This window comes from Sander lucioperca, chromosome 6 (assembly GCF_008315115.2).
Source record: "Sander lucioperca isolate FBNREF2018 chromosome 6, SLUC_FBN_1.2, whole genome shotgun sequence".
Classification (NCBI taxonomy): domain Eukaryota; kingdom Metazoa; phylum Chordata; class Actinopteri; order Perciformes; family Percidae; genus Sander; species Sander lucioperca.
Genome location: NC_050178.1, coordinates 14,157,004 through 14,174,557, shown reverse-complemented (window position 1 = coordinate 14,174,557; position 17,554 = coordinate 14,157,004). Strand labels below are relative to the sequence as shown.

Below are 17,554 nucleotides of genomic sequence, written 5' to 3'. Positions count from 1 at the left end.
TTCACCCCATGTCCTTCTTTTCGGCCGGATGTCCGTTACCTTCCGCTTGGAATTCTAAACTCTGGTGGATTTATGAGGACTAAGGTTAACTGCTCCTCAGATCTCTGCAGGGTAAATCCAGACAGCTAGCTAGACTATCTGTCCAATCAGAGTTTTCTGTTGCATGACTAAAACTACTTTTGAACATACACATGTTCCACCAAAACCAAAAAGTTCCTTCCGATTGTGATTGGTTTAAAGAAATGCCAAAAGCATTTCTACTCTCTGCTCAGGGCTTCTCAGGTGCTGCAAGCATATCACTCCGCCCAAGTAGCAGAAGTAGCACTGCTTCGCCTTTCTGAGAATATAGTTCCCACTTTGTATACGGTTAGAAGATGGCTGTGTCTCATGTGACCTTGTTATTTGTACACACTGTGACTATACAAATCACAACATGTAAATAGCAACATGTTGGCGCTATTTTGTCACTTATTCGGAGCAGTAGGCTAGATGGAACCGATTACCTTCAGGATCCGTGCTAGGCTAAGCTACCGGTGGAGCCGTCGGAAAGAGTTACAACACGCACGGAGATGAGAAGGGTATGTATGGACTTATCTAACTCTGGGGGTTACGGTGAATACGCTAAAGTCCCAATAAGTCGGCGTGTTCCTTTAAATGTCATTCTTTTTTTAGTGGTGCCTTTTCTATTCAATCTAATGGTCTCAATTTGTTCAATAAAAGAATGTTGGAAATGATTTCCTTTTATTTGTGTTAAACTTAACAAGCAATTTGTTGTATTTTAGAAGAATACTGAAAGCAGCAGAAATGCAGGACTAAGTACACTTTAATATCTGTTTATTTATTGCAAGTAACATAGTTATCGCAAGATATTCAAAAACGTTATCGCATATTTTCCTCATATTGTGCAGCCCTAATACCAATGTATATAAATTGAGTGTGAAAAATGATGTGCTCCAGCATTGCAATCTATCAATGACTTGACAAGTCTGTCACAGCAGGTCAGCATGTAGAAGGGATCTTTTATTTGCAATTACATCCAAGGATTGCTTTTCCTCTGATGGTTAAAAGCATTTTTACCTCAAATTAAATGTCATGTCCCACATTTGTCCCACTGCAATCTCATTTTGACACACATATGCATACAAATTCATTCAGCACAGCGTATTCAGACTGCTAAATGTGGTTGTTTGAAAGCATATATACTTCAATCAGAGAGACAAACCTTGAGTCAGGGGTCAGAGGCCAGCAGGAGGTCAGGGTTCACACTGGGAAAAAAAAAACAGGAGTGCAGGGGCCATCTGCCATGCTTGAGGCACACAATGAATCATTTCCTGTAAGGAATAAGAAGCACAAAAGGAATGAGTCAGAATTGTAGAAAAAAATAATCACCGCAAAGGCGTCCCGCATTAGCATTTTAAAGATTTTGGCTGCTGCCCTCTTCCACCGGGACTTACAGTGAGTTCAAAGGTCAATAGCGCTTCAATCCAGATATTGACGTCATTTCAGACTCGCAAAAGCGAGGAGGGCGAATGTCAGTGGCAGAACCCAGAAGTGACAAATATTTCATGAATTTGTACATTTTGAAAGGTGAGAGATGAGGAGCCAAAAGTGAAAAGGAGAAAGTAGATCTATCTAGTATATGTTACTTATAAAGAGTATTAGCGTGCAACTTTATTCTTGACCTCAGAGATTAGTCAACGTCCCCTTGCTAGCTTTTTCCAGAGCTTTTAAACGCGTCGCAAGATCTTCTTTAGAGGATGGATTTGCTCAGTTGCTATAATGTAACCAAAGGCTGGGACTTCAGTCATATAACAACAGGTGAGAGTAGATGAGAGAAAATTATTGACACTACCTGGAATTGGGTACCTTTTTTTTTCAGCAGCCTACTTTGTTAAAATAAGTCCAAACCTGTTTATGTTTTTAGGGGGAGATATATCAACTGTTGGTATATTCAGCTTAAGTTAGCTATAAGTTATTGATCGGTATAAAATGTATTTAAAAATAGAAAACGTCACACTTCATAAGGTTTGTATTAATAACAGTACAGGCTGGGTCTGGATTTGAGAAACACTGGTCTACAGCAATGCTGTATTTAAGCACAGCACTATTGTTCTGTCAGATAAGATAAGATAGACTTTATTAATCCAACACTGGGGAAATTCCTGTGTTACAGCAGCTCAAAAGAAAAAAGAAAAAACAATGTACACACATCAGAATAACACAAATACACATTAAGTAGACATAGGAGAAAAAAATATATACATATATATACATAAAGTATATGAACAAGAAAATTGAATCAGTTATAATAACAGTAATAAAAAAAAGACATGTTTACACAATAAACATCCTTATATAAACAGACAGTATATAAACACAGATATTGTCACGATCGTCGGGGAGAGGTGGACCCAAATGCAGAGAGTGCAGGCAAAGGTAAATAGGATTTATTTCTCAACAATGTCCAAAAACAAAACAGGATATCCAAAAACTAGGAATGCAGAGCACAGGGTAGAATCCAAACAGAACTTGAAAACAGGACACGCAGACACAGAAGATCTAAACAAAAACAACAATGACCTGACACAAGACAAGGGAAACACAAAGACTAAATACACAGGATAACGAGGACAAACAAGGTACAGGTGACACAACAGGTGGAACACATCAGGGCGGGGCAGGACAATCAGACAAGGCGGGAAAACACAGGAAGCAAGACAAGACAAGACAGAAAACAGACTATCAAAATAAAACAGCAAACAGAACATACAGACACACACGGGAAAGACAGGAACTACAGCTAGACAAGACAAGGGAGGAAACATGGGCTACAACAGAAAACAGAACAAATACACCAACAAAAACAGGAAATAAGAACAGAACCTAAAAACCAACAGAAACTCAAACTCAAAACCATGACAGATATACAGATGAGCAAGGTGCTGGTGAATAGATATGACATATTGCACAATTGGAGGTAACAAAAAGTGATAAATAAATAAATACGCATAGTGCAGAATATTGTCCAGTGATGGCTCATATTGCAGAAACAGCTAGCAGTGCTACATTATGATGTATTAAAGAGTCTGACTGCTGCTGGAATGAAGGACCTGCGGTAGCGCTCCTTCTTGCACTGCTGATGTCTAACAGGTATAATGTTAACTAGGGGTAGGTATCGATCTATATCATATATATGTGTGTTGGTCAGTTTGTCTGCTTGACAATCCCATTTTGCAGCAATCAAATTGAAGATTAACAAACAGAGTAATGTATCTTTTTAGATAAAACAGATGTTGACAATGTTTCCTTTTGGGGACATAATTTGAAATTGGAAAAAAATAATACATTTTAACATATCGCAGAATATTGCAATATGTTTATTATCGCAATAATATTGTATCATGACATAAGTATCGTGATGATATGGTGATTCCAACCCTTACTGTTAACTACGTTCACCAGCTTTAGTTTAGCGCGTTAATGTGCTAAAAGTTGCTAATATTAGCACTAAACACAAGACTACCGCTGATGCTGAGCTACAAGCTCTACATATTGTTTTGGAGATTTTTCAACTTGCCTATATCAAAACTGATTGATGACTAATTGACTACATATACTGTATTTAAAGGTATTAAATATAAACACAAATTACACTGTGTTCATCTTCAACGTATATGTGTGATTGTATCAAAAGCCTCCATCAGCCGCAGTAAGAGCTTTTCAAATCATCACACTGCTGCCGACATGTGATGTGTTGTCATGTTAATTTACTCAACTGACAAGCAAAAAATTGCCAAATACACAAATATAAATGTCTACAACTTTTAATTCTAAATCCAAATAGTCTATCTTCTATGTTAGAAAAACAGAGCAGACTTTAATTTAGATTTTTTAAACGTTCAAACAGACATGCCACATTCCCGATCATTCACAGTGAGTGGGTGGGGGGGAAGAAGAAGAAGTGAGAGGTGAGGGTGGGAGTCACATGGGAGGCAGTCAGGCTGCTGTCACATGGTTTGTGTTTGCAGGCTGATCTGAAGGGAGGCGGAGTTTTACGGAGAAGTTTGTAGCAGCTTTTCATGTAGCCCCCTGAATAAGTTGAAGCAGTGAAGCGGATAAAGAAAGATCTGCTTTGAACCAAACAGCTTGTTATGGAAATCCCTGCCATAAATCTAAAGGTGAGTTTGCGGTTTTTGCTTGGTTGTAATGTTGGAGGTGTGTATGGTAGCCTGTTCTTTACAGTTTTTCTGGCGTTATTGATGCCAACTTTGTTGCTCATTGGTAATCCCTCTGTGTGGCAACCTGCACGTATCACAGTAAACTAGTCAAATGTATATTTATTGATGTTTGTTGTTTAGTTTAGTTTTTTTGTTAAATGGTAGAAGAAAAGTTTAGTTATTTGGAATTTAGCCTCTAAAAATATGTTAAAGTGCATTTAAAGATCAAAGACTTCGCAGTTATGTTGTCAGTGATGGGCAGCAGGCCTATGGACAGAGTAAATAACATTATTGGATGTTAGAAACACAAACATAGTGATACATCTGCTCATTAAATGCGATTTTAACATGATATATTTTTGTAGTTCAAACAAAGATCAAACACAAACTGACATACAGTGATTTTGGCAATGGATCTGGAAATAAACATGTTTCAATTATTTATCACATGAACCACATATTGACTTCTGATTTCTCCACTTTTTCTGTAAGTAACATATAAGTGAGCTGGTACCTGCATGTCATGCCCCTTTTAAAAGGGAGGACCATTCAATTGAATGATGCTTTTGTGCTATTTTTGTATCTAGGCTAAAAAAGGTTCAAAATCAGTTTGAAAACCTCTTATTCAAAGCTCAAAAACTTAAACATGCAATGTGAAAAGTCAGAAAAGATGTGTTAATGCAGCTGTAGGATCACTCACACTGATTTTTCTGGAGAAAATGAATCACTTTCTGATTTATAACTTGAGTTAAAAAAACAAAAAAAAGATTCAAACCAGCACTGTGGAGCCATGCAATCGTTAATTGTGATGCAGCTTCACACTTTATGGCAGGTACAAATTGATCACGTTTCACGTTTAGTTCTAGCTCTGATGTTTTTCGAGCTCCCATAAACTGAACTGGTTCAGGATCAATTAAGCTATTACAGTTTTTTTCGATTGCTAAACAACAGTGGGCACAACTGGAGTCACGTGCAAAACTCAAGCCACAGTCTGAATTACCAACAGTCACCTGAGCTAAACAGTTCACATCACCTGCAAAACTCATTCAAAGCAACACAACTCTTAACACACGTCTCAAAACAGGCTCAGTGCAGCCAAACACTATGAACAATCCTTATTGAGATAACACACACCGTCACTCAGAACACACTGAGAGTAAAAACACTAGCATCAAACACCAATACAGAAATTACAAACTTTTTCATCTTTACAGTTTGAACAATTTGAGTGACTTGACACTACTCAATAGTTTATTTAAGGAAAATATATACCAATTTTTACGTAAGGTAAATAAGAAGGAATGAAAAAAAGCAGTTTTCTTCGATATAGTATTTTGTCTCTAGTAATTTATGGAATTACTGGGAAAAAAACTAAAGGTACATATGTAACAGTAACAAAGAATAGTGTGACTAATCCTGCCTCTCTCCAGCATCATGTGGAAAGTTTTCTTCATCACGTTGGATGTCTGCATCATCTCTAAATACAAATGAATGTGGTGTTTCCATTGCTTTCACCTCCATTACTTTCTGAAAAACAATACGAACGCAGTTTACTGTTGTAAATATATAGTGTTTTTCATTTTTTTTTATAATATAACCTCAGACATCTTACCTGGACATGTTGCTATCTTTGCTCTTTTACCTGTTTCTCTCAAACGGTACAGTGTATAATTGTTTCCTTCTTATTTGGTGTTTGTATACAAAAAAAGGCTTTCTGAGCTTTCTCTGTATAAATACCATATATGTTCACTAACTAGTCTAAAACAAGACACCTGCTTAGGCTTTCAGCTAAAATTGCAATCAGCAGTGTTTGATAGGCACCAGACTGAAATCTATTCTGTTTTGAATGTGTGATTAACAGTTTTGACAGCAGTGTGTTAGCATTTGAACAAAGTGCTGTAGATCCACAGTGTTGTGCAGGTTGTGGTTAAAGTCATGGGAAAAGTGTGTAGAGTTTTGAAAACTGTGTTCAAGCAATGAAAAACGAACTAGCATTTGGTCCACATGAACTGCTGCTGTGCAGACTGTAGTTAGAGTTTTGCACATGTGACTCCAGTTGTGCCCACTGTCGTTTAGCAATTGAAAAAAACTGTAATACTCCCCCCCCCAATTATTATATTCATTGCTTGGTCTATGGGGTTACAATGTAAAACATAGTGAAAAGATGTTCCAGAGTCTAAGGGGGCACTTTCAAATGTCCAACCAACTTCCACAACCCAGAAAACCAGATTTACAATGATTATAAAACAGAAAAACAAGAAGTCCTCACTATGGAGAGGCTGGAGCCACTGAATGTTTGGAGCTTTTAGTTGATATGTATGATGGATCAATTGTCAACATTGAAATTGTCTGTGGATTGGAAGAGTCCTAGACCACAGGGAAAGTATTAAAAAAGCTCTTAACACTTTGTCTTTTGTTCTCTGTCATAGGCCATAGTACTGGTGCACTGGCTGCTTACAGTATGGTGAGTGGGAGAACAGTTTTTTTTTTCACAAACCTGAGGAATTTCTTTCCTCTCCTCTACTCTCTCACACACACACACACACACACACACACACACACACACACACACACACACACACACACACACACACTCTTCAGGCCTACTCTTTCACCTCCAGGTCCCATACTTGTGTATTCTTGATGTGTGACTGTATGAATTGTGTGTCTGCTGCAGGGGATGTATGGTGTCGCTGCCCTCCTCTTTTGCTTGGGGAAACTTTGGTGTTTTAGCTGTCGGGGTCTGGGCCATTGCACAGAGGGACTCGATCGATGCCGTGCTCATGGTGAGTCTTCCACTTGTTTCCTTCACGCAGGCTGCAAACTTAACATCATGTGATGCGTACATGAGTCTAACTATAGGCACAGCAATGCATATCCGTGCTAACCTATTTGTCTGTGGAATCTAGGACAATCTGTGAGCATCCCTTTGAGAAAGATGGCCTTCTCTTAATTCAGCACAGAACTCAGTAACCATAGGCTTTCATGGTGCATCAGTTTACAGCACCAGGGGTCGTTTCATGTTTTAGTCTTAATTCCTGCTAAGAGTAAAAGTTATTCACCACCCCACCCTAACTCTGAACTATGACTCGTTTTTTTTTCCATTTTCTGACCAGTGGCACCAAATAACGAAAAAAGAGCTCATGGTTAGCTAACAATGTTGTGGAGCGTTTTTATAGAGCGCAGTAACCTGTTGGAAATATATATCAATGAGGACATCCTCAGCAATTTTTGCTTGTCCAAAGAAACTGACTGATGGACAGTCTTGTATAAAGTACTTGAAAGCAATACTTGAGTAAAAGTACAAGTATCTTACCAGAAAATGACTTTGGTAGAAGTTAAAAGTCACCTTTTAGAATATCACTTAAGTAAAAGTCATAAAGTATCTGATATTTGCTGTATTTAAGTATCAAAAGTAACTTTCTGATATTAAATGTATACTTCATTATAAAAAGTAAAAGGAAAAAACTTTGATTATGAACTTTATTGTGGCTTCCTTATAGTAAGTTATAATATTCAGGGTTTTCGCACCTTCTTAAACATCAACTTCAAAGGCTAACATTAACATAGAGGAAAGACTGAAACAGAATTTTAATTTTTTTTTGAGGAAGAATCTTTCACTCGTACGATTTTTTTGTTGTTGCAGGTAATGAGTAATGAAGATGCTTAGGGGAAATGCAGTGGAGTCAAAGTATAGATTTTATTCAGGAAATGTAGTGGAGTAAAAGTAAACATTTTCAGAAATATAAATAACGAAGTGAAGTACGGATATGTGAAAATTCTACTTAAGTACAGTAACAACACTGATGATGAGTAAGCAGAAGAGAGCCACAGCTTCTCAGCTCTATATTGAGATGTTATGCTACTGGAAGGTTTTCGTATTGTTACAGTCGTCGCTGAATTTTCCCAGCAAATGTCCTTTTATTGTAACTGTTGAATTCCTCCATAAGATAAACCGTTTCTGCTGGGGAGAACAGAGCTGAGCAATGCACGGTTGCTCGGTCAGGCATGTTTGTTTACTTTTTAAAGAGTCTTAATTTACCCAGAATTCATGGCAAGTGAGTCCTGCTTAACCCTTGTGTTTTCCTCGGGTCAAATTTGACCCATTTTCAACGTTTTTTTTTAATCAGAAATATGGGTTTCTTTCAACCAAATTGCCCAAAAATAACATGGAATAACATGGTTTCAACCAGTTTTCAAACAGTGTCCTGACTAAACTGTGACATAAATCAGCCTGTGACTCTGTGATCCACTCAACATGCTCTAATTATCTCTTTTTTTTTTTAAACAAAAACATTAGGTATAATTTCACATAAATGAGGTTTGTTGACCAATGTTCCAAGCATAAGTATAAAACTTATTATAAAACCAACACAAGTTGGTGTTAGTGGTGCATATAGAGTAAGTGACCAAAACCGTTTTTTTTTTTTTTTTTTTTAAAAAAGCATTGCAAAAGCGCGAAAAAAAGGTTCATTTTTTTCACTTTTGACCTGGAAGGACAATGAGTTCATGGATGACGGGAAGACAAGACGAGGGTTAAGATAGTCAAGAACTAGACAGATTTGTGCAGCAGATTAATTCAGACATTTATCTGAAGTGTGACTATTAGTTACATCTAAGCATTAGTCAAAGTCTTTCATTGTGGAATCGCTGGCTGTGAAGGGGTGTTACATGCCAGACAAATACACCACAGCTGGAGAGTCAAGAAAAAAATGGCTGTCCAGTGTCTCTTTTGACAGTGTTGGATTCTGACTGTCATTGCCATTGGGAAGTAACCCTAGGAAGCCTCTGACCTTGTTTACTTTAAAGGTCCCATGACATGCTGCTTTTTGGATGCTTTTATATAGGCCTTAGTGATCCCCTAATACTGTATCTGAAGTCTCTTTCCCGAAATTCAGCCTTGGTGCAGAATTACAGCCACTAGAGCCAGTCCCACAATGAGCTTTCCTTAGGATGTGCCATTTCTGTGTCTGTAGCTTTAAATGCTATTGAGGAGGAGAGAGGGGGGGCAAGGTGGAGGGTGGGGGTGTGGCCTTGACCAACTGCCACTTTGCTTGTTTGCAAGCCATGATGTCTCTCTCTTTCTCATGGGCGGGCCAAATTCTCTGGGCGGGCAAAGCAGAGAAAGGGGAGGTAAACTTGGTCCTTATGACATCATAAGGAGGAGATTCCAGATTGGGCCATCTGAGCTTTCATTTTCTCAAAGGCAGAGCAGGATACCCAGAGCTTGGTTTACACCTATCGCCATTTCTAGCCACTGGGGGACCATAGGCAGGCTGGGGGAACTCATATTAATGTTAAAAAACCTCATAAAGTGAAATGTTCATGCCATGGGACCTTTAAAGTCCAGGGGTGCTTCCGGAGAAAGAGCTTTGTAGTTTAAGCCGGCCAAATTGGGGGGAAAAAAAGAAAAAAAAATTGAAAAAATTATTTATGCACTGGATTCTTCGTGGTTGAGGGTGCAGTTTCATATCAAAGTCAAAAGACTATTTGCATGTATTAACTCCAGGCTTCACTTTCTCAAATGTCTTAAGTGATTTCAATGTATCTTTTTGCTAACTAATCAAATATTTAATTCACATTTCTGGCTTTGGGAAAATGCTTTCTCATCCCATAATATGGATTTGACTACCCCAGAAAATAATGTCAATGGAAAAATGTCTAAATGCAATGTTTTTATTTTAATTTTATTATTGCATTTTCCATTCTTACTTTCTGGCACCACTTAGGTTTTTATCTAATTTCCCCGCAGAAATCTGTATTGTTGTTGTCATCAGAATTGGCTTAATGACTTTATTTTCCTCACACAGTATGTTGCAAGGAATCTTTCCCTGTGGTTTAATTACAGAGATGTGTTGGCACTTCAGAGCATGAGCGTCCTTTTCATACTGACGTATACGGTGAGTAAATAAGCCTGACACGTCATTTGTGTCTGTTAAGACATTTTTTGTTTTGTTTTTTCCTGTAGTTTCTGTTGGGGATGGTCGTGACGATATTGACCGACATCGTCCATTTTGGGATCTTTTACCCGCGGAATGACTTTGCAGCAGAGATTGGAAGTGTGTTTCGCTTTAGCCAGGGAATGGCCATCCTCAACCTGCTGCTCAAACCTGCGTCCTGCTTCTTCGTCTACCAAATGTACCGCGAGCGTGGAGGAGATTACAACGTTAACTTTGGTAAGTGTTGCAAGATGAGTCAAGTGCAGTAACGTGAGGAGTTTGCAGACTTTAGAAGAAGTTATTGTATGCCACTATAAGGCTGATTATAAAAAAGGACTGCACAGATTTTTTAGCTCTGATAGACATCAACAGGAATTTAAACACAAAACTGATGCTATCTTGCAGCCTACTGGGATTCAATCATTATTTAATGACTTATGTGTGATCTAATTTCCTTTTGAGGAGCAGATGACTCAAAGAAGAACTCATTACATAACAAAAAATAAGGTTTTATTGAGCGTGCACATGTTTTACCATCATTTCCAAACCAGTGAGAAATATCTGAGGTTTCCTCCTCCCCGCAAAAAAAAAAAAGAAAAAAAAAAAAGAAAAAAAGATCGCCAGCCCTGAGTGTGACCAAAGCTAGAGGTACGGTGTGATGCATGAGTCCTGAGGCACTTTGAGATCCTCCCTATGTTTTATGCTGTTTGTTATGAAAGGCCTGCCAAGTGCAGCACACACAGTGGGAAGACTCTGCTAAACCACTGGCAGATGATTCCACAGTCAAACTAATTAGTTACAGTCACAAGACTTGCAATCCAGCAAGACATCTGAGCTGCAGTTCGGCCGGGCAGGGAAATAATTTCTCCACGAGTTGTTTATAACATTTGTGTATCATCCTGGCCACCAGTTTATACTGCATGCAGAAACATTAAACCTATGCAGGCTGAAAAACATATGATCTGCCATGATAGAAAAATAGCCCCGGATTGATGTGAAAGAAACAGAGATGGAGTCCAGAGCTGCAAATAGAAGTTTTGTGGCGTTCCTGGCCGTTGAGTACGTATTTGTTTATTCATTTAGGAAGGGACAATGCACATTAATTAACATGAGCACTTGAGTCCAACATGTACAGTAAATGTGCCCGATTTAGCCATACAGGCTAGCAAATCCGCACATAACACGGAGAAAATAATCTCTCTCCTTGTGGGCAAACTAACTAAACTAAACTAATGATGCGTACACTTCTTCCATTGACTGGTCAAGAGATACTCAAGATGTGTTCTTTGATTAGCTGTGTGTGGCCATTGATTTTGGGGACTTGGACTTGCTCTGCTGAGTGCTTTTCCATCAGAAATCCCACTGAGCTGTGACGTCTGCCGGACTCCTAAGTCCTTGAAAATGTTACTCATGCCTTCATTTAAAAGGACTATCCAAACATGGTTGTGTTCATCCTTTGTAGTTAATGATTTGATGTTAGTAGTGAGAATGGTTCCATACAGGGAACTTTGAGCTAGTGAGCTTTTCTTGCCTTCATAAAAAGAACAAAAATAAATCATGAGTGTGTCATTTATTATTAACTGTCATATCACCAGCTAAAAAAGTAATTTATTACACTACACTCTACGAAAAGTAATGAAATTTCTCCTGCATTGCGAGCAACACAGCAGTGTCCTGATTGTCCTGTTTGGAGGATAATTGAATATTGATGAATCTGCTCAGTCTGTGGTTCTGCTTTAATGCCACAGACACGCAGCAGGTACATCCATTAGTCTGTGATTGGCTGCGTGGTGACTGATGAGTGCAGCTAATGTTAGTTTCAGACAATGTGTGTTTTAATTGCTGTCTGATTGCATAGCTGGCATTAACATGGTTCCCTGCTGCACGCAACACTCTGGGAACCAGGCGTGTGTGTGTGTGTGTGTGTGTGTGTGTGTGTGTGTGTGTGTGTGTGTGTGAATCACTTGTTTTTTATTTTTTTAAGTTGGTGATTAGAATAAGGGCTGTAAGATCACACATTTATCATTAAATGAACATTGTTCAAGCATCGCTATAACTAGGCATGTCAGGCTTTGGATTTCTTTACATGCTAAAGCAGTGTGCATGGGACTGTAGTAAGTGTAATAAGCAGTACTGTATAGGAGTTATGAAAAAGAAGGAAAAAAAAACAAAAGAGCAACATGGTAAGAATGGATTAAACAGTGTGGTGTCTGCTCTAATGTAAGCTGCAAACATTAGCATGCCCAACTAACTAGCTCACCACCTATAGTAGTAGGCTAACGTTACCTACTTCTGAGGCCAACCCTTTTGCAGGTTTCAGCTGGAGATGGAGTTTTTAACCAACTAACCGACTTAACGTTAATTAGCGAGCTAGCTATATCTGCCAGCAATACTCGTCACAGCCGAGGAAATGGACATTCATGAGAAGCCTGCTTTTGTTTACATCTGTCTGCATGGACCCGTTGTGCCACAGATTACCACTAATTTTGAGTGGTAAAATCTAAAAATCTGTTGTTATCACTGTCAAATGTATATATAAACTGTGCCAGCCAGGACGACCATAAAGCTGGATAGGCATAGCAACAGTAACTAAGGGAGGGCGGGGCTACGCTAACTGTTAATTACCTGCAGTGCATTTCCCCTGAATGTTCTCAGCTGGCTTGTAGTGACACAGTCAATTCAATTTGATGAAGTTATCAGTATATCCATTATTATAATAATAATTATAATAATAATAATAATAACTTCATTAATATTGATAAATACCTTTTGATAATTGCTAATAACTGAATCTGTGCCCCCTAAATTCCCTACAATGTGTAATCCTCATGCATTTCGCTTTTCTTTTCTTGCATGTCGTCATTTCTAACAACCCTGTGTATTTGTCACTCTGTCGTGCTTTTTGTCATGTGAACACTTGTTGTGTTGTCTCATGTTTTTCCTGTTATGATTTGACTATTTATCTTGTGTCTCTTCTCTTCTCCACTGCTGACCTTTGACCTCTCAGACTTAGAGACCTCTGTGGACAGTCGATGCACGACGGATAGTGGTGACAGTGCTTTTATTGGCCGCCGCTATTGATTCCCGGCTTCTTCCTTCTTTTTTTTTTTTTTTACCATTTCTCTTCTCCAATCATCCTCTTCCATCCTCTCCCACACAGGAAGTAAGATTGCAAATCAGGCTGCAGGACATAAAAGAAACTGACTTTTTTATCTTGGTATTTCTTTCCCAATTATTATCTTAATGTTCTGTTGTCCATCTTTTTCTATTTAGTTATTTATATGAATTCACCTGTCAATTCCCACCTTAATCTTAAGTCCTCATTACCCTCCCATACCTGCTTGCATAGCTGTGTTTGTCAGTACAGTATGTTTGTATTCATGTCTATTGCATTATATGTGTTTATATCTTTCTGAAAGTTTGCATCTATGTATTATTCATATTTTTACTCCCCAGACACCTCATTTGTGTTTGCGTATTCTGTTTGCATGTATTTAAAGCAGAGCTGCATGATGGTGCACATTCTCAAATCAGCCTAATTAAAGTAATGTTGACTTATAATAGCCAATGAATATGACCTGTTTGAGATGCACACTCAGAGTAGGACTTAAGTTATTGAAGGTTTGTTGAGCAACATGATGCAGTTTTTTAATGTATTTTTTTTTAGAATTATTAATGTATTTTTTATCTTGCAAATTAAAATAATAAACATCACAGTTGTACAGTATTGGTAAAATGAATATATGCTTTAGCAAATCATCTAATCTTTCTGCAATGAAAGTGCTTGTTTGGTAAGCATTAATATGTGCATGTTTGTCAGACAGTCATAGGACTCTGGGCCATGCAGACAGAAGAGTGAGCAGGCCTTTGAATTCCTAAACCATCGCCATTGGCATTCTGGCCGGGTCAGGGTTGCGGCTGTTTGTTTTGAGTATCAAAAGGGGGTCTTATAAGACTTTTCAGATGGATTATGTCAGTTAACTGTCTCCATAGAATTCATTATAAAGCATGTTTACATTAAGTATAAAGCACCCAGGAACTTGCATGCACAGTTTTTGGGTAAACACGTATTAGAAGATTCAGCTCACATGAGATGTTTCAGGCCTATTCTCAGATCATTGATGGCAGCCAGTTTTCTCACCCCATTGTCAATGAGAGGCAGTGTGTGCTTTACTGTATGTTAGCGAAGACCGTTTCCAACAGTAATATATATTTCATCCAGAGAGGGCCAGATGCTCAAGTCAAGTTACAGTTTTTTCCAATTGCTAAAACACAATTTTGCAAACTAGTGTGGTTTTATCAAAAATACTCAACACAATTCACAAAACCACTGCAAAATATCTCATATATCCTGCAAAATAAAGCACTGCAACCAAAACTACATATAGCATTATTAAAATCAAACTTTTGCACCACATGGCACACACTTCATTCATATTACCAGATTTTTGTCTAACCAACTACACACTGTTGGGCATAATGAAAAGCACTCATCTTTAGTATGCTTTGCCATAATACTAAAATAGTTCAAATTGTAGAAAATTCGTCAGGTTGTTCACATGCATAGACCTTATCATGGTCATTGCATTTCTGTGCATGATTTTTATTTTTATTTTTACGTAGGTGTGATATATGTGTGTATATGTGTTTGTTGTGTTAAGGTTGTCTAAGCTACTGGATCCTAAAATTTCCTTGGGGATGAATAAAGTATCTATCTATCTAAATATTTGCAGATACACACACATGCTGTTGAAACATTTATTTAACATATGCACAGCAGATATATTTACATAGGACTGAACAGAAATATGCTCACAACAAACAGTAAACTGAAAAAGATAATTGCAGAAAAAATATATAGAAAAAAAAGAGGTGCTCACATGTGGTCTTTTTATAGTGCTTACTTCCTGATTGAAGTGGTAACAATTAAGCATTGAGGTGTTTGGCCAGGTGGCGCATATGTTGGCCAATTAGCTCATGTAGAGTCATTTTGAATGGCAGTGTTTTGAAATGGCAAACAAGTGACTTGCTGTCAGATTGTTGTGTTTTATGCAGAGAACCGTGTTCAGTGCATTTAAAAAGTGCCATTTGGAATTGCAAAATGTGTGTAAAGCAGAAAATGTGTTTAGACTTTTGGAGACTTGAAAAGAGGTTTTGCTCTCTGTGTGTCAGTTTAAATAATTGTGCTATGTATGTCATTTTAGTGTGTTAGCAATTGGAAAAAACTAACAAATCTACCTAACTTTTTCATGAATCTCTTTAAAGAGAAATGAGTGTAAGAAAGAATAAGAAGCGTTGTAATGATTCTTTTCTTGTGTAGACAGTTTTAAAATGTATATTGCAACATCCTTAATTAGCTGTAATGATTCTAAGCAGATATGATTATGAATAATACATTTGCGTGTGTGTGTGTGTGTGTGTGTGTGTGTGTGTGTGTGTGTCTCTTTCTTTTAAAGACTTTTGGCTTGTCTCTGCAGGTTTCCCCTCTGTATGGCGAAACAGAGATGCCTACCAGTCCATTGACCACCAGGATGAGTCTTCCAGCCCAGTGAATCCCTTCAACCCGCCCCAGGAGAGCAAACCAGTAGTCCGCACATACTGAGAGAACCAGGCAGTGAACAATGCAGTGTTTTCCTTTTGAATTTCTATGCAGTAGCATAGTGCTTAGGGGCAATTTTTTGCAATCGATTCCACATTGGTCCCTGTGTTTTGTACAGTCGGGTCTGCTGCAGACTGCAGCCACGACAGCAATTTGAATACTTTTATTATGGTAAATCATTAGCTCTGTATGGCTTTAAGAATGAAATGTGGCTTAATTAAACCCATTTGAATTTTTTCTTCAAAGGTTACAATGTTTTTTTTGATGAGCGGGCACATCACCGCTGAGAAATACAGAGGAAGCACTGCTTTACCACTCCCATGCTGTGTTCCTGTTGTTACCGCCTACTTATTTTGGTAGAGAGCTGTTGAATGGAACTATTGTGTCAGTTAACTTTTTTCCAAGTTAGTCAGTTTTACAAACGTGGCACTTACACATATTAAGAGTCTTTCTCTTTGTGATCTGTAAATTATTACATTCTCATTGTATGCAGTATTTAATTATTATTGTCCAATTCCTCTTTTGCTTTATGGCACAGCAATGCTTGAAGCACAGGACAGTTTTTAACACGAGACGGTTGGAACGAATGTTCAATGTTGTGCCTTAGAAGTTACCTTCTGCCTTTGTACTTTTTCAGCTCATACAAGCTGTGAAATCCTTTGACTGAGTTGAAGACACAATGACCAAATTGAAGTTAGAGGCTTTTCTTTTCATAACTGAGCAAGAAATAAGCAAGACCTTCATAGTGCAGTGCAGCACACAGACGGCACTGTTCACTTATCTTGTTGTGCAATGTCCTTATTAAGTCTACTGGTATCTAGCAACGTAACTATAAAAAATAAAATGTAAAACTAAGATTTTTGAGAAAAAAAAGAGATAAACATGAATATGAATGTTTCTCATTTCAAAACCATTTCAAATGTATTATTCTTATAGTTATTGTCATGAAGGTAAAGGGCCTCTAGACTGCCATAAACACTCACTTGTAATGCGAAACTTGTTTCAATAAATTATAGACCACATACTGTGCAGCCTCTGATTGCTGTTGATCTGTTTAAATATGTTCCTATACTGCATAAGGACAGCAGATATGAGACAGTTCTGTCACATCACAAATGATAAATGAAGGGTTTTAAACCTTGCAATGTTCATACTAAATATTTGCAGCAGCACAGTGTTCAGTGAACAGTGTGTAATATCGCACATTATTTATAGAACACTGAATGAAGTGTGCACTCTGTGTATAGATTCCATAATGGTGCTAGTGATTAGAGTGTAAGTAAAGGGGACACTGTGGCCGCAGGGTTGATTTTACTGACTGATTGCATCATTTGGATTTGTTTTTTTTTTCAGTCAGTTTGAAAGTTCTGAGTTCCTGTTTTAAAATCATAATGGCCTTTGTGACAGCGAAGATGTGGTAACTATCTTGGTCACATCATGTGAAATGAACACGGCTGTAGTACCTACCAGGGAATCTCCAGTCCTATATAGTCTGCCTTTTATGTAGCCTATAGACCATAAAAGGCACCTTATTTGCTTACATTCCTCATATAATTATACCTTAATTCAAGACAAACTAGCCTAGACTGTCTTTGTGATCAAATCATAACCTATAGTTCCACATCCAATGAGCCTATAAGAACGCCCTTACCAAATCACTGCAATACCACATGAAGTACTCTTAACAGCTCTGTGTAATGACTTGACAAAATGGCGCCATCATGGACAAAAAGTCAGAATTTGCAACGACGCTTTGTTGCACTTTGACAACAAATAAACGAGCACTTGCTGCCTGGTGC

At 38.0% G+C, this 17,554-nt stretch overlaps 1 protein-coding gene across 2 annotated transcripts; it reads left to right on the top strand.

The window, feature by feature from the left end:
- The first annotated feature begins 4,022 nt into the window (after positions 1-4,022).
- Positions 4,023-16,777, top strand: LOC116051541 (angiotensin II receptor-associated protein). 2 transcript variants are annotated; one of them, XM_031302051.2, is made up of 5 exons: positions 4,023-4,178; positions 6,647-6,681; positions 6,895-7,003; positions 10,186-10,393; positions 13,164-13,717. In XM_031302051.2, exons 1-5 carry the CDS (start codon positions 4,152-4,154, stop codon positions 13,235-13,237), a joined length of 453 nt encoding a protein of 150 aa, XP_031157911.1. In that variant the 5' UTR covers positions 4,023-4,151; the 3' UTR covers positions 13,238-13,717. The 2 variants fall into 2 exon arrangements, with proteins under 2 accessions (XP_031157911.1, XP_031157910.1); XM_031302050.2 differs by lacking the exon at positions 13,164-13,717 and adding an exon at positions 15,634-16,777 and having other exon boundaries at positions 4,033-4,178.
- Positions 16,778-17,554: the final 777 nt, after the last annotated feature.

Excerpts from the sequence above, each read along its gene's own strand:
- LOC116051541 (XM_031302050.2), top strand. The coding sequence starts at position 4,152 with ATGGAAATCCCTGCCATAAATCTAAAG. Across the intron at positions 7,004-10,185 it reads CGATCGATGCCGTGCTCATG|TTTCTGTTGGGGATGGTCGT; the intron begins GTGAGTCTTCCA and ends TTTTTCCTGTAG. Across the intron at positions 10,394-15,633 it reads AGATTACAACGTTAACTTTG|GTTTCCCCTCTGTATGGCGA; the intron begins GTAAGTGTTGCA and ends TTGTCTCTGCAG.